The sequence below is a fragment of the Hylobates moloch genome, unplaced genomic scaffold (assembly GCF_009828535.3).
Source record: "Hylobates moloch isolate HMO894 unplaced genomic scaffold, HMol_V3 SCAFFOLD_2, whole genome shotgun sequence".
Classification (NCBI taxonomy): domain Eukaryota; kingdom Metazoa; phylum Chordata; class Mammalia; order Primates; family Hylobatidae; genus Hylobates; species Hylobates moloch.
The window spans coordinates 21,338,944-21,356,931 of record NW_026652277.1 but is presented as its reverse complement, the minus strand read 5'-3'; the positions used below and the strand labels follow the sequence as shown (position 1 = coordinate 21,356,931).

The window sequence follows — 17,988 nt, the reverse complement described above, 5'->3', positions numbered from 1 at the left end:
TGCGACCATGCCCAGCTAATTTTTGTATTTTTAGTAGAGAGGGGTTTCACCAAGTTGAGCAGGATGGTCTTGATTTCTTGACCTCGTGATCCACCCGCTTTGGCCTCCCAAAGTGCTTGGGAGTACAGGCATGAGCCACAGCGCCCGGCCTATTTTAAACTCTTTACAAGACAGATGATGTAGAGCAAAAGCAGTAACAATAAATTGTGTTTTATAATATATATATTAAAAAAAAGTGGTAAAAATAGCACAAAACCAAAAGGGTAGAAGTATACAGCTACAAGGTTCTTATACTATATGTAAACTAGTATACTATTGCTTGAAGGTAAACTCTGATAGGCTAACAATGCTATACTGTAGTCTCTATATCAAACAATGCAATATAATAAAAAATTATTGCAAATCAGGCAAAACTGAATCATAAAAAAAGTTCAATCAAACATACAGCAGAGAGAGAGAGACAGAGAGAGACAGAAGGGAAGAGAAATGATGGGCAAAAAGAAAAGGATTAGCAAATGTTAGATTAAAATACAACTACACAGAGGCCAGGTGCAGTGGCTCACACTGTAATCCCAGAACTTTTGTAGGCCAAGACAGGCAGATCAACTAAGGTCAGGAGTTCGAGACCAGCCTGGCCAACGTGGTAAAACCCCATCTCTACCAAAAAATATAAAACTTAGCCACATGTGGTGGTGTGCACCTGTAGTCTCAGCTAGTCAGGAGACTGAAATGGGAGAATCGCTTGAACCCCGGAGGCGGAGGTTGCCATGAGCAGAGATCAAGCTACTGCACTCCAGCCTGGGAGACAGAGCAAGACCCTGTCTCAATAATAACAGTATTATAATAAAACACCACCACTCAGAGAATCATATTATATGTAAATTCTCTAAACACCCCAATTAAAAAGCAAAGATTGCAACAATGAATGAATAAACTCAAACCATGACTATACCTTGCCTTAAAGAAACCTATTTTGGCTGGGCGCAGTGGCTCACACCTGTAATCCCAGCTGTTTGGGAGGCGGAGGAGGGCAGATCACCTGAGGTCAGGAGCTGGAGATCAGCCTGACCAACATGCAGAAACCCTGTATCTACTAAAAATACAAAATTAGCCGGGTGCGGTGGCACATACCTGTAATCCCAGCTATTCGGGAGGCTGAGGCAGGAGAATCACTTAAAACCAGGCGGCGGAGGTTGTGGTGAGCCAAAATCGTGCCATTGCACTCCAGCCTGGGCAACGAGAGTGAAACCCCCCCTTAAAAACAAACAAGCAAACAAAAAAGAAGCCTATTTTAGGTTAAATTAACTTCAGGCCAGGCGCAGTGGCTCGCGCCTGTAATCCCAGCACTTTAAGAGGCCGAGACAGGCGGATCACTTGAGGCCGAGAGCCTGGCCAACATGGTGAAACCCCGTGTCTACTAAGAATAAAAAACTAGCCAGGCGTGGTGACGCACACCTGCAATCCCAGCTACTTGGAAGTCTGAGGCAGGAGAATCACTTGCACTCGGGAGGCAGAGGTTGCAACGAGCTGAGATCATGCTACTGCACTCCAGCCTGGGTGACAGAGAGAGACTCTATCTCAAAAAAAAAAAAAAGAAAAAAGAAAAGAAACCTATTTTAAATATAAAGGCACAAAGAAAGTATAAGCATGGGAAAAGAAACATCAAGCTAAAGCTAATCAATAGAAAGCTAAATTCACCATATTAATATCAGCCAGTAGATTTCACAACAAAGAATATTAACAAAATACAGTGGCTTACTCATCAAGAAGATACAAAAATCCTAATTGTTTCTGCACCTAATACCCATCACTCACAATAACTGACAGAACAAACAGGCAAAAAACGAGTAAGGATATAGACAACTTAATATAAATCAACTTGACCTAATGGACATTTACAGAAAAACTCCACACAACTGCAAACGAATACACATTCATTCTTTCAAAATACACATAGAGCCGGGAGCAGTGGCTCACGCCTGTAATCCCAGCACTTTGGGAGGCTGAGGGGGCAGGTCACAAGGTCAAGAGATTGAGACCATCCTGACCAACATGGTGAAACCCTGTCTCTGCTAAAAATACAAAAATTAGCCGGGTAAGTCCCAGCTACTCGGGAAGCTGAAAGAGGAGAATCGCTTGAACCTGGGAGGCGGAGGCTGCAGTGAGCTGAGATCGCGCCACTGCACTCCAGCCTGGGGACAGAGGGAGACTCTATCTCCCCAAAAAAAAAAAAACAACAACAAACAAAAAAACCACAGACACAGAATATTTAACAAGATAATCCATGCTCTGCATACCTTAAAAGGAATGGTAATACAAAAATACTAAATTAGAAATCAGTAACAAAGTGAATATCTAAATATTTCTCAACTAAATAACACATTTTTAAGTAACTCATAGGTCAAGGAAGAAAAGGAAAACTACACAAAGCATTTTTTAAACTAAATAAAAATGAAAACACAACATATCAAAATTCATAAAGCCCTACTTAAGAGGGAAGTTTATATCATTAAATGCCTATACTAGGAATTCTGGTTTCTCGTTGAGCATATAAGGAGCAGAGAGAAGTCTTTGCTCTGCCCTAAAACAAATACAAAGCTCAACAAACTGAAAATCACCAACTCTTATATCAGTGAATTGAGAGGTCACAGGGCAAACTGCTAAACAAAAAATTGGGGCTCGTGCCTGTGATTCCAGCACTTTGGGAGGCAGAGGCGGGCGGATCACAAGGTCAGGAGATCGAGACTATCCGGGCTAACAAGGTGAAACCCCGTCTCTACTAAAAAAGATTAAAAAATTACCCAGGCCTGGTGGCAGGCGCCTGTAGTCCCAGCTACTCCGGAGGCTGAGGCAGGAAAATGGTGTGAACCCGGGAGGTGGAGCTTGCGGTGAGCTGAGATCACGCCACTGCACTCCAGCCTGGGTGACAGAGCGAGACTCCGTCTCAAAAAACAAAAACAAAAACAAACAAAAAAAATTAGCTGGGCGTGGTGGCACATGCCTGTAATCCCAACTACTTGGGAGGCTGAGGCAGGAGAATTACTTGAACCCGGGAAGCAGAGGTTGCAGTGAGCCTAGATCACACCACTGCACTCCAGCCTGGGCAACAGGAGTGAAACTCCGTCTCAAAAAAAAAAAAAAAGCACATGTATACACATGTAACAAACCTGCATGTTGTGCACATGTACCCTAGAACTTAAAGTATAATTTAAAAAAAAAAAAAGGAAAGACAAATCATGCACAGAGAGACTTACAACTTACCTAAGCAAATCCAGCAGCTGAATAGTTCAGGGAAAGAAAACCTGAACTATTTTAGTTGATAAACTGCTGGAGGCACAGTGCGGACAAGCCTGAGAAAGAAAACCTCCAGGGAGACCTGGTCTTGGGGGACCCTCAGGCTTTTGTGAATTTTACCTCTAGGACCTCTAGCAGGCCCACAGAGTGAATACCGGAGAAAGAGTCCCCCAGAGATCCCTCCAATAAAGGGGGAAAAGGAACCATTTTGAAATAACCAGAGCTTTCTTTTTCCTAACAAGGCCTGCTATTTAACCAGATTCTAACCTGTGGAGGTTTTTGTCAGAGCCTAACTAACCTAGGGAAGGGAAATGTACAACCTCAGGCAACTCTAACCATCATCCTGTCCCACTTGCGGGAGAAAAAAATAACTAAGAAGCCCCTATGCAGTTCACATTCCAGGGTAGAGGTTCACCTAAAGACTGAAACCTAATTATAGAAGTATAAGATGCCTCCTGTTCCCCACAATTCACTAGTACGTTAACTAAAGGCCTATTTATAGTGCAGTTCCCTTTGCCAGGACATAATGTTCAACTTGAAACAACAACACAAAGGGCAAAAAATACAGTTTAAATAAAGTGAAAAACCATCAGAAACTAAGTCAGACAAGGCAGGAATGTTGGAATTATGAGACCAATAATTTTTAAAATCTATAATATGATAAGCAATTTAATGGAAAAGGTAGACAACATGCAAGAACATATGCATAATGAAAGCAAATCAGAAATGCCAAAGAGATCAAAAACAAACAGAAATGAAGAATGTCTTTGATGGAATCATCAGCAGAGTGGGACACAACTCAAGAAAAATATCAATAAGCTTGAGGATATGACAATAAAAACTTCCAAAATTGAAAAGGAAAGAGAAAAAAGACTGGAAAACAAAAGCAAACAAAATATCCATGAGTACTGGGATATATACAAAATACATGACATAGTTAAAATGGGAATACGAGGAAGAGAAGAAAAGAGAAGCAGTCTTTGAAATCATAACGTCCAAAAACTTCCCCTCGAATAAATGGCAGCAGCCAAACCAGCTATTAAAGAAACTTAGAGGACACCAAGCAAGATAGATGCAAAAAAGGAGGGGGTAAGGGAAGTACACCTCCATGCTCAAAGATTAAAATCCACGAAGGAAGCCAGAGGAAAACACCTTACCCACACAGGCACTAAGTGTAAGAATGATATCTGAATTTGCCCCAGAAAACATGCAATCAAGCAGACAGTGAAATAAAACAAAGTGTGATAAGAGGGTGAAAAAAAAAAAAAAGACAAGAAAATGCAATCATATAAAATATTCAATAAAAACCACAAAAGCTGTGAATGACAAAAACAGTAACAAAAATTTTAAAAAGAAAAATAGTGATAAATATGGTAGATATTAACCCAATTATATCAATAATCACCTTAAATGGCAATGGTCTAAATACCCCAATTAAAAAATAAAGATTGTCACAGATCCAAAACCATGCAGCAACTATATGTTGTCTACAGGAAACCTACTTTAAATATAAAGACATGTAGAGTTTAAAGGAAATCATGCTCGCTTTGGCAGCACACATAAAAAAATTAGAATGATACAGAGAAGATTAGTAGGGCCCCTGTGCAAGGGTGACACGCAAATTCATGAAGTGTTCCACATAAAAATAAATAAATAAAAAGGAAATGGAGAAAGATACACCATGCTAATGCTAATTTTTAAAAAGCAGAAATACTATATTAATTATGAACAGAACAGACTCAGAGCAAAGAAAGTTATCAGGACTAAAGAGAGTAATAAAATAAGATAAAGGTGTTAACACTTCAAAAAGACATAACAATCCTTACTGTGTATGTGACTAACAAAAGAAGTTAAAATATATGAAGCAAAAACTGATAGAAATTGATACTGCAGCCAGAAATTAACAGATACACTAGTGAGAAAATCAGTTAAGGACACAGTTAAGCTTAACAGCACTATCAATCAACTGTATATAATTGACATCTGTAGACTACTTCGTCCAACAACAGCAGATGACACATTCTTCTATTCTCCAGCTTACATGGAACATTAACTGTGGACCACATTCTAGACCATAAAACACACCTTAACAAATTTTAAAGAATAGAAATCATACAGTGCCTTGCTCTCTCAGACCACAATGAAATTAAACCAGAAATCAATACCAGAAAGGTGGCCATAAATCCAAAAATACATGGAGATTAAACAAGACACTTCTAAACAACATATAAGTAAAAGAAGAAATATAGAGAAATTTAAAAATATTTGGAACTAAATGAAAATAAAACTTATAAAAATTTGTCAGATGCTGGGAAAGCAGCATTTAAAGAGGAATTTATCGCACTGAATGTATATATTAGAAAAGAAGAAAGACAGAAGAACAATAATCTTTTTTTTTTTTTTTTTTTTTTTTTTGAGACAGAGTTTTGCTCTTGTCACCCAGGCTAGAGTGCAATGGCGCTATCTTGGCTCACTGCAACCTCCACCTCCCAGGTTCAAGTAATTACCTGCCTCAGCCTCCTGAGTAGCTGGGATTACAGGCGTCCAGCACGACACCCAGCTAATTTTTGTATTTTTAGTAGATACGGGGCTTCACCATGTTGGCCAGGCTGGTCTTGAACTCCTGACCTCAGGGGATCCACCACACCAGGCTGTTTTTTTTTTTTTTTTTTTTTTTAGATGGAGTCTTGCTCTGTCACCCGAGCTGGAGTGCAGTGGTGAAATCTCGGGTCACTGCAACCTTCGCGTCTTGGGTTCAAGTGCTTCTCCTGCCTCAGCCTCCCGAGTAGCTGGGACTACAGGCCTGCCCCAACACGCCCGGCTAATTTTTGTGTTTTTAGTAGAGAAAGAGTTTCTCCATGTTGGCCAGGCTGGTCTGGAACCCCTGACCTCAAGTGATCCACCTGCCTCAGCCTCCTAAAGTGCTGGGATACAGGCGTGAGCCACGGCGCCTGGCCTTAATCTTCAAAATAGTAGAAAAAGAAGAGCCAATTAAGCCCAATGTAAGCAAAGAAATAAAAATTAAAGTGGCCAAGCATGGTGGCTCACACCTGTAATCCCAGCACTTTGGTGGGTTAAGGGGGGGCAAATGGCTTAAGCCCAGGAGTTCAAGACCAGCTTAGGCAACGTGCGAAACTTATCTCTACAAAAAATTACAAGAAAAAATTAGATGGGCATGGTGGTGTGTACCTCTCTAGTCTCAGCTGATCAGGAGGCTGAGGTGGCAGTATGCTTGAGCCTGGGAGGTCAAGGCTGCAATAAGCCACTGCACTCCAGCCCGGGCAACAGAGCAAAACTGCCTCAAAAAAATTTTAGGCAAGGTGGCAGGATACAAAATAAACATAGAAATTTCAACAGGATTTTTATACATTAGCAAGGATCAGCACTGTGGTAAGCTCCAAAGAAATGTATAGATGGTTTGTTCAAACCTATTGAGGTCTAACATGGATGGGCTGAAGAAGAGGAACAAAAAGAGCAAGACTAAGGCCAGGCATTGTGGCTCACCTGTAATCCCAACACTTTGGGAGGCCAAGGCAGGTGGATCACCTGAGCTCAGGAGTTCGAGACCAGCCTGGCCAATATGGTTAAACCTTATCTCTACTAAAAATACAAAAATTAGCCAGGCATGGTGATGGTGGCTTATAATTCCAGCTACTCGGGAGGGTGAGGCAGGAGAATCCCTTGAACCCAGGAGGCAAAGAATGCAGTGAGCCAAGATCACACCACTGCACTCCAACCCTGCCAAAGCAAGACTCTGTCTCAAAAAAAAAAAAAGAGTAAGAGTAAGAAAAGCAAAGTAGCCCAGTGAAGGGCACCAACTTTCCTGCTTTCACCAACAAACCACTGAATTGCTATTTTTCCTTTGGTTTTTACGTTTTGCCTCAAACCTAGGTTTCTGTTTCTCTACAGTAACTTTTTTTATGGTCATTCTGGAAAGAAGGGCTGCAATGTTCACACATTAGTTGTGATAAGAAGCCGGTTTATTTTAGATTTGGCTAACCAGTCTGGGTTGCATGACTATATACTCCTGAATTAATAGTTTTAAAAGCCTGTAAAAGAAAACACAAATTCATAAACTAAATTTCATAAAGAAAGTCTGCTCTTCAAAAGATTAAAAGAATGAAAGTATAAGCCACAGAGTGAGATAAATATCTGCAAATATGTATCTGATAAAGAAACTGCATCCAGAATACATACTCTCACAAAAGTCAGTAACAAGAAAACAAGCCAATAAAAAAAAGCAGGTGGTGGGGAGATCTTAATAAACACTTCGCCAAAAATAACAAATAACAAATATGCACATAAAAAGATATCAGCTAAGCGCGGTGGCTCATGCCTGTAATCCCAGCACTTTGGGAGGCCAAGGAGGGCAGATCACGAGGTCCGGAGATTGAGACCATCCTGGCTAACACGGTGAAACCCCATCTCTACTAAAAAATTTTTTAAAAAATTAGCAGGGTGTGGTGGCGGGCGCCTGTAGTCCCAGCTACTCGGGAGGCTGAGGCAGGAGAATGCATTAACCCAAGAGGCAGAGGTTGCAGTGAGCCAAGATTGCACCACTGCCCTTCAGCCTGGGAGACAGAGCGAGACTCCGTCACACATACAAAAAAAGCATATACCTACCATGGTGAGTCACACCTACCATGTGGCCCAACCATTCCACTCCTTGGTATTCATGCAAGAGAAATAAAAACATGTATCTTATAAGATTTATACAATATTTATAGTAGCTTTATTTGTAACAGCCCAAAACTGAAAACAACCTGAATGTCCATCAATTGTTGAATGGATAAGCAAATTATAGTATATCCATACATAGAATTGTAGTTAGCCAAAAAATGAACTATTAAAACATACAACAAGAAAAAATCTTAAAATAATTATGCTGAAAGATGCCAGACAGAAAAAGCATACATACTATATGTTTCCATTTTTTAACATTATAGAAAATTCAAACTAATTTAAAGTGACAAAAAGCAGATCAGTAGTTGCTTGGGGAGGGATGTGAAGACAGGGAGAAGGAGATTAAAAAGTCACAAGGAAACTCTTGCCTGTGATTGTGGTGGTAGTTTCACTAATGTGTACATATGTCAAAATGTTATCAATGTTTCTATTTTAAATATGTGCAATGTATCATGTATATTAATGATATATTAGACTTTTGAATACCTTATGGTCCTAAGATTGTGTGTGTGTGTGTGTGTGTGTGTATTTCATTCAAAATTAAATTTACTTTTTAAAAAAGCTTAACTTTTAAATATAATTGTGTTGTGTTGTAAAAATACAAGGAAGGAACAAAGAGATAAAGTGACTTAATAAAAAAGATTAAATCTCCACTTGGATTTCATTATAACTTCAAAGTTCTAAAGATTTCTTTAAAGGATGATCCTTAAAGAAACACTAAAATTTTTAAATTACACATAAAAATTAACTTATTTTACCAAAAATTTTCTCCTGAAAGTCTTAAAAAATCAGCACAAAATTTAACAGCTAATTGAAAAGATTTACTTAAAATTAGGTTCTCCTTTATCCTCTTTTAAAAATGTTGCAAAGAGAAAGAGACAAAAATCTGATCACGTTATCTCTGGTGCACGAAAACCTTCCTTAAAACAAACAAAAACTGTACTTTAAAAGCTAAATTACCTCAAAACTCAAACAACTAAAAATTGTGAGCTATTTATAATGACGCTGAGAAATAACTAAGTCTTCTAATAATAATGAAAGGTAATGTGTTAAAGATTGCTTTTAACAAGGTCTGAGGTTCAATTTTGTCAATTTAAAAAGAGAACTGTGGCTTATAAGCATCTAGGAATTTCTTTACCAAAATAACATTGACAGCAAGCAAATCTCTATCAGGTCAAGAACGAAGACTTTCTCCCCTTTTCTTTTTCTTTTTCTTTTTTTTTTTTTGAGACAGAGTCTCGCTCTGTCGCCCGGTCTGGAGTGCAGTCGTACCATCTTGGCTCACTGCAACCTCAGCCTCTGCGGTTCAAGCAATTCTCCTGCCTCAGCCTCTTGAGTAGCTGAGATTATAGGCACATGCCACCATGCCCAGCTAATTTTTTGTATTTTTAGTAGAGATAGGGTTTCATCATGTTGACCAGGCTAGTCTTAAACTCCTGGCCTCAAGTGATCCACCCACCTCAGCCTCCCAAAGTGCTGGAATTATAGGCGTGAGCTACCCCACCTGGCATCTCCCCCTTTTTTCCTTGGCAATATCCTCTTCTACCATGAGAAGAACAAAACTAGTTTGAAGTGCTCAGAAAGACTATAAATTGGGGAAATCAGGGGAGTAACCACACTTTCCTAAAAACATAAGCTGTCTCTACTTGTTTTGTCGTATTAAAGGACTCCCTACATCAAGTTCCTGCAGACACAGAATCCTATGTGTTCCACCTAATCATCTTTTACCTAAGAAGCGAAATCCTCCAATCATAGAAACAAAGAGCTATGGTTTCTGGAAAAGACACTTACACTTTTACGCCCTCTGATAACAATCTTAGTGAACAATGCTTATGTATCACCAGTGGTCCACTACTATCGTTACCAAAGATTTGTGTGAAAATATTACACTAGTAAAAATATTTAAAAGGTGATAGTAATAACACATTAATAACATAATATTGAAGTAGATACTTGTTACTAATTTCTAGTTTTAAAACATTTATATACAAAAGGGTTAAAGGTTAGTCACAGAAAAAGTGCACTAAAAAATATAAGGCAGTATAATCTAAGTTAATAAAGAAATAAATGAAATGTAATTTTTTACTAAGGAGTAAGAGATGGTAAACTGAGGTTAAAAATGTACAAACACTGCATGATACAGACATTTAAAAATTACAGTAGTGAAGGTTCCCTTGACTTTCAATTTAAGTGTGCTCTACCATCATCAACCATGGAGTCTACACATTGTGTACATGTATTAAATATTACATGTACCTCCAAAATATGTACAACTACGATATATCAATAATTTTTAAAAACCCATATAGTCTAGAAGGAACCCTAAAGTTCTAGGTAAAACAGCCTTTCTTTCCCTGACCTATCCCTATCTTTCCATCAAGAGGAGAGTGTGGTGAACCAACATAAAATGACACCGTTCCCCAGAAAGGAACCTATGACTGAAGTCTTCCACCAGCCATCAGGATCAAGAAGGAGCCCATACTACCTCTCTATCCAACCTCTTCAAACACTCAAGGCCTCAATCTTATCTGCCTGAAGTCTACCAGGGTCAATCTGATAACGATTTTCTCCCTGTTTTTATGTCAGTCATCAAGACTCCTGGTCCATCCTCACCTGCCTCATCCCTACACAGTTGTGAACCTCCCCTATTACGTCCACACCTGCCACCCCTCCTTCAACAGCCGAAAGCCTTCCACTGTACTCTGAGAACAAGGTGCAATGTATCCCATCCTTTTCTCTGAACATCTCCTCTGATTCTTGTTCCAACAAAAACTTAGATCGACCCTGAAACCCACTGTTTACTCTGTAGCTATCTCAATGTTACTTTGCTCCCACAGCTCTTGTATCACTGGGTATGGAGATGAGGTAGGTTTCCTCATTCTTCAATGTTAATTCTACAACTCTCTAAAACCTTCCAGCAAAAAAATCTCAAGTCACCAGACATTAGCAACCATTTAGTCTCATCATTAGGGTAGGATACAGCAAACTACAGGCCCTCTAGTCATCCACCTGTTTTTGTATAGCTCAACAGCTAAGAATGATTTTAAGATGTTTAAACGGCTTTTTAAAAAAATCAAAAGAAGACTATTTCATAACACGTGAAAACTATATGAAATTTAAGTTCTAGTGTCCATAAAGTTTGGCTGCAACACTGCCACATCCGCTTGTTTACAAATTGTCTATGGCTACTCTGTTCTACAGCAGCAAAGGTCTGAGTATTAAAAAGAGCCAGTATGGCCTACAAAACCTAAAATACTTAGTATTCAGCCCCTGACAGAAAAAGTTTGCCAACCACTGCCTTAGGACCTACATTACTGTCAGTCTTCAACACTACTGTTATTTTACTTCTCAGAGAATTCAATATACATCTAGACAATCTTTTATAACCTCCAGTCTATCCGTTCCTTGACAGCCTCTCTTCCAATGATCTTGTCTTCTGCCCTACATCAGCCCCTTATGCCCTGATTACATCCTAGATTCTGATATGATTAAATAATCTCAAACCCTCAATAATCTCCATTTCATATATCCTACTCTTAAATATCACTTCATATTTCTAATTCACTGTTTACTACTCCAACAATCTTTGAGGTCTTACTGAGTTGCCCAGGCTGGTCTCAAACTCCTGGGCTCAAGCAATCCTCCTGCCTCAGCCTCCCAAAGTACTGAAATTACAGGCATGAGCCACCATGCGCAGCCTTCAACAATCCTTTAATTTCACCAGAAACCATTAACCAGTATATACTATCCCTCATCTATTGTCCTCATTTCCCTACCCACTGGGTTTAAATATAATGATTCATCATTATAACCCCCCTGGCATTTACTCTCACTCATTTGCTATATTCAGATGGTAAACCCTACTCTGTGCCCAAATCCATAGAGATGGACAAGAATAGAGAAAAACAAAAAGCTGTGTAAATCTGCCTCACCTTTAAGTCTTGACCATGAACCTCACGTGGAACATTGTGATTACCCAGAAATCATAGTAAACATCGTGGTAATTTTCTTTTGCATTATTATAGTTAACTATCTCATGCCTTTTTTTCTTCGCTCAAATCTCTAATACTCCTCAAATCGTCACAACTAAAAGCATTGCTTCTTACTTTACCGAAAAACCTCTGGATTTATCACAAGATATTTTCCCCCAAATCCCATCCCTTCGCATATTCTAGGGGACATCACTGTAGCAATATTCCTGTATTTCTATCATTTCATTATTCCTCCTCTCTACTGAATCATTCCTATTAGTGTACCTAACATCTCATTATTTATCTTATTTTAAAAATACCCTTCATTATCTCCACTTCCCTAACCTATTCTTCTGTTCCTCTTCATAGCAAAGCTCCTGATTTGCACACACTGCTGACTTTTCTCCCCCATTCTCTCTATAAAGCACTCCAATCAGGCTTTTGCCTCAATCGGTATTTAAAACTGTTCAAGGTCGGCCGGGCGCGGTGGCTCACGCTTGTAATCCCAGCACTTTGGGAGGCCGAGGCGGGTGGATCACGAGGTCAGGAGATCGAGACCATCCTGGCTAACACGGTGAAACCCCGTCTCTACTAAAAATACAAAAAATTAGCCAGGCGTGGTGGCGGGCGCCTGTAGTCCCAGCTACTCGGGAGGCTGAGGCAGGAGAATGGCACAAACCCAGGAGGCGGAGCTTGCAGTGAGCCGAGATCGTGCCACTGCAGTCCAGCCTGGGCAACAGAGCGAGACTCCGTCTCAGAAAAAAAAAAAAAAAAAAAACCTGTTCAAGGTCAGTAATGACCTCCAAATGACTAAAAGGGCTAGTCCTTAATATACGACACAGTTCACTTATCCCCACCTTTCTTTAACTTGGCTTCCAGCATACCACATCCTGTTAGTTTTCTTCCAAACTCTAGCCTCTTCTCAGTCTCCTTTGTTGGTTGTACCTCCTCTTCCAGACCTTTCAACACAGGAGGTCCTGGGCCTCCTAAGGCCTATTTCTCTACCTGCACTCACTTCTCCCTTAGTGGTATCATTCACAGTCTTGTGGGCTTCAAAGAACTCCATATGCATATAATTCCTACATTTAATATCCAAAGTTGAGACCTCTTTTCTGAATACCAGACTAGGTATCCAACTGGCTAGTCAGCATATCTACTTAGATGTCTAATATTAATAGATTTATCTCAACCCCAACATATCTGTGGTAGGCAGGGTAGCACCCCTCAACCAAGATGTCCACATTCTAATCCCTGAAACCTGTGAATATGTTATATTACATGGCAAAAGGGGCTTTGCAGATGTAATTAAACTTAAGGATTTTAAAATAGGGACGTTATCTTGGACTTTCCAGGTAGATCCAATCTAATCACATGAGCTTAAAAAGAGAACTTTCTCCAACTAAAAGCAAAAGAGATGCAAAAAAAAAAAAAAAATTCCAAGTGTAAGAGGAATTCAGCATGCCATTGCTACCTATGCGATGGAGGGGATCATGTGACAATGGCACAAGGAAACAAAAAGAGGCTCTAGAAGCCAAGGGCTGACCCCCACCTGACAGGCAGCAAAGAAATGGGCACCTCAGTCCTACAATCAATCACAAGGAACCAAATTTTGCCAATAACCTGACCAAGTATATAAGCAGATTCATTCTGCCAATAACCTGACCAACAGTAGAAACAGATTCTTTCAGATAAGAAACCAGACCATCGAACACCTTGATTTTGGCCTTGAGAGACCCTAATTAGAGGAAACAGCTGAGTCCACCCAGACTTCTGGCCTACAGAACGACGACTAGTAAACTTATGTTGTTTTAAGTTGGCATATTGTAGTAACTTCATCTGCAACAGAAAACTAAAACCACATCCCAAACTGAATTCCTTTCTTTCACCTCAACCTGCTATGCCCACAGTCTTTCCCCTCTTTGTTAACAGTGACTCTATACCTTCTAGTGATCTGACCCAAAATCTTTGGAATCATCCACGGATCCTCTCTTTCTCATATGCCTCTAACTTATCTGTAAGAAAGTCAGGTGGGCTTTGTATGTATTCAGAATCTGATCACCTATCACTATCTCTATTGTTACCACCATCTCTCTCTGGATGACTGCATACCTTGCTAATGGCCTCCCTGCTTCCATTCTGACTCTCCACAGCCTGTCCAAAACAAAGCAGCCAGAGGAGGTCCTTTCAAAACCTACGTCAGACCACGTTACATCTCAATTCAGAAACCTCCAATAGTTCACTTTTCGATCAAACTAAACACAAAGTCCTTACACAGGTTTATACGGCTTTGCATAATGGGCCCGTCACCCTAGACTCATCTCCTACTGCATTTCCCGACTTACTTATTCTGTCCCAGTCTCCCTCTGTTTTCATATTAACCACAAGATAATAATCCCAATAATAATATTTACTAATTCTCACTATGAACCAAATACTGTTCTAATTGCTTTACATGTATTCTGTCATTCAATTTCACTAATAATTTCCCCCACTTTAGAAATGATACAATTGAGTTAACCAAGGTTAATTAACCTAAACACTCAATCAGTAAGTGGCGAGGCTAGAATTCAAAATCTCAGGTGAATGAAGTCCACCCACAGCCAAAATTCTCTGTCTCAATGATGGTTCCCACTTGTTATCCTTACTTAACAACAGGCTTTGGAGACAAGCACAGAATAAACAGTAGAATAAGGTAAGAAATGAGAATTCAGGCCAGGAGCGGTAGCTCTCGCCTGTAATCCCAGCACTTTGGGAGGGTGAGGTGGGCGGATCACAAGGTCAGGATATCGAGACCATCCTGGCTAACACAGTGAAACCCCGTCTCTACTAAAGATACAAAAAATTGGCCAGGCGCAGTGGCATGTGCCTGTAGTCCCAGCTACTCGGGAGTCTGAGGCAGGAGAATCACTTGAACCAGGTAAGTGGAGGTTGCAGTGAGCTGAGATTGTGCCACAGCACTCCAGCCTGGGTAACAGAGCAAGACTCCGTCTCAAAAAAAGAAAAAAGAAAAGAAAAGAAATGAGAATTCTAGGTGGGGCGCACACCTATAATACCAGCACTTTGGGAGTGCCGAGGCAGGCGGATCATCTGAGGTCAGGAGTTTGAGATGAGCCTGCCCAACATAGCAAAATCCCGTCTCTACTAAAAATACAAAAAATCAGCCAGGCTAATCCCAGCTACTTGGGAGACTGAGGCAGGAGAATCAGTTGAACCCGGGAGGCGGAGGTTGCAGTGAGCCGAGATCACGCCACTGCACTCCAGCCTGGGCAATAAGAGCGAAACTCCCTCTCAAAAAAAAAAAAAAAGAAAAGAAAAGAAAAGAAAAAAGAAAAGAACAAAAAAGAACAAAAGAAAAGGAAAAAAAAAGAAAGAAATGAGAATTCTGAGTGCCTGATATGTGGCTGAAAAGCTGGGAAAAGTTAGGGAATGAGAACAGTTTTTAGAGGTGAAAATCAGCATAATAACTATTTATTACATAAAACAAAATATGATACTTAAAACTTACTTTTTCTGTAGTAACAGTCAAGGATGGAACCAATGCAGGTGATGGTTCTGGCTGCTTCTTGTGTTTTTGTTTGTGTTTGTCCTTCTCTTTATATTTCTAAAAACGAATATAAGTAAAATCCAATTTAAATTTGAACTATAACCCCATATATGCAATAGAGTTTTTTTATAACTAGTAATTTAAAATATTAACAAATACTTCTGTCAAAAATCACTTCCTCTGATCATCGTGTTGTTTCATAAACAAGTAATACTAGTGTGAGTTTCTTTTTAAGTAAGTTCAGTTTTTTTATTCTTGATAAGTCTAAAGTAATAGTAATAAATAACTGAAGTCTGTAATTATTTGCTACATTTACATTCAGCAAAATATACACTTTTTCTCCTTAAAAACACCAAATACGGCCGGACATAGTGGCTCACACCTCTAATCCCAGCACTTTGGGAAGCTGAACGGGCGGAACACAAGGTCAAGAGTTTGAGATCAGCCTGACCAACACGGTGAAACCCCATCTCTACTAAAAATACAAAAATTAGCCGGGCATGGTGGTGCACGCCTGTAATCCCAGCTACTCAGGATGCTGAGGCAGGAGAATCGCTTGAACCCAGGAGGCGGAGGTTGTGGTGAGCCAAGATCGTGCCACTGCACCCGAGCCTGGGCAACAGTGTGAGACTCTGTCTCAACAACAACAACAAAAGAAACAAAAAACACCACCAAATACTTTTGTGAACATTTTGAAATAGTACTTTAAAGTATACATAGCACTTCACATCTGAACAGTACCAGATTTTCCTCTACCATGCATGAGAATTTCTCCAGAAACTAGAGGCACAGAAACTCCAGCAAAAAATTATTTCCTGGGTTTACTCAAAAAAATAGATGAATTAGTTATCTCTAACAAAAAAATTTAGATAAAGTTAGGGTGTGCTATAAAGTGCTAAAACTGATGAGCTAAATATAAAAAGGAATTCAATAAAATAAAAAATTAATTACATATTGGAAGTCCAACTTAATGTCAGATAATTTTAACCAAAATGTTCTGTTGTTTGAATCACTACATTACGAAACAGTATTGGGTGTGAAATTTACTATTTAAGGAGTTTGTTGAATTGGTTTATTTCTCATGAAGCTTAAATCAGACCATCGAGGGCCCTTAATCTTTTCAAGTCATGAAAGATTGGTATCACTGTCATCCTAAAAAGGTTTACATACAAGCAGAACACAATGCATACAAATTAAAGATAGATGTTTTACTCTAATACCCCCAAAATACTGCCATTTTTTTTTTGCTTTTAATTCCTGATCTAAGTACGTTAAGATATTTTCAGGCTGCATTGTTAGTACTTTAGCGACAGTAAATGTAAATTAACACAATAATACTCTTCTTTTCTTTTTGAAACAGGGCCTCGCTCTGTCACTCAGGCTGGAGTGCAGTGGTATGATCACAGCTCACTACAGCCTCAACCTCCTAGGCTCAAGCAATCCTCTCACCTCAGCCTCCCAAGTAGTCAGGACTATAGGCACATGCCACCACACAAGGCTTCATTTAATATGTATTTTTTTTATTTTTGAGAGTGCAGTGGTGTGATTTCGGCTCACTGCAGCCTCAGCCTCCCAAGTAGCTGGGACTACAGGCACATGCCACCAAGGCCTGGCTACAGGCTAATTTTTTATTTTACTTTTTGTAGAGACAGGGGTCTCACTATGTTGCCCAGAGTGTTCTCGAACTCCTGGCACAAGCTATCTTCCCACCCAATAATGCTTCTAATTCAGGCTTTTTAGGAAACATTTTTACCCTAAAGTTATTTTGATTGTGGCAGATAATGACTCCCCAAAGAATCATGCCATATTCTCTACAATGGGTTATCACTGCTCTTCTCATCCTAAGACATCCTCTTCTCCACTTCCTTGAAACTGGGTTAACCTTATGACTTGCGTTACTCAACAGGATGTGGCAGAAGTGATGGTGTATAAGCTCAGGAACCTGGAGGTTTAAAAAGTCTTCATGGCTTCCACCTCTGCCACCTCAGTTATCAGCCACCATGTAAAGAATCATTCCACACTCTCCTCATAGAGAGGACAAATGGAGAATGACGTCACATGGTGAATTGAGGTACTCTAGCCTATAGCCAGCAGCGCCTGGCGCCAGACATGTGAATAAGACCAACACTGACCACCTAGCTAGCCACCAGCTTAATGAATCCTTATGAGTAAATCCAACTGATACCACATGGAAGAAAGATAAATTAACCCTGCTGAGCCCACCAGTTAATAAGCCACTAAAAGTCGTGGAGTGGTTTAAAGCAACAGTGTAACTGAAACCAGACTAGAATACACAATTGGATCATGGGAGCTAAAGAAAGCACAAACTAAAAATAACAATACAGGCCAGGCACAGCAGCTCACACCTGTAATCCCGGCACTTTGGGAAGCCAAGACAGGAGGATCACTTAAGCCAAGGAGTTCAAGACCAGCCTGGGAAACATAGCAGACCCCGTCTCTACAAAAAAATAAAAAATTAGCCAGGTGTGGTGGCGT

At 39.9% G+C, this 17,988-nt stretch overlaps 1 protein-coding gene and 1 non-coding gene across 13 annotated transcripts in view; one reads left to right on the top strand and one right to left on the bottom strand.

The window, feature by feature from the left end:
* Nucleotides 1–17,988, bottom strand: part of MLLT10 (MLLT10 histone lysine methyltransferase DOT1L cofactor) — a 218,368-nt gene that overhangs the window by 78,735 nt on the left and 121,645 nt on the right. For 11 of the 12 annotated variants that reach the window (XM_032168098.2, XM_058432171.1, XM_032168176.2 and 8 more), the window contains one exon: nt 15,454–15,549. In XM_032168098.2, the coding sequence (XP_032023989.1) occupies nt 15,454–15,549 (96 nt within the window). Of the gene's footprint in view, nt 1–15,453; nt 15,550–17,988 lie in introns of those variants that run through there. The other variant, XM_032168423.2, reaches the window with a different exon arrangement.
* On the top strand, nt 4,833–4,939 carry LOC116477233 (U6 spliceosomal RNA). The gene has a single exon (XR_004250404.1). It is a non-coding gene; the product is annotated as a U6 spliceosomal RNA (small nuclear RNA).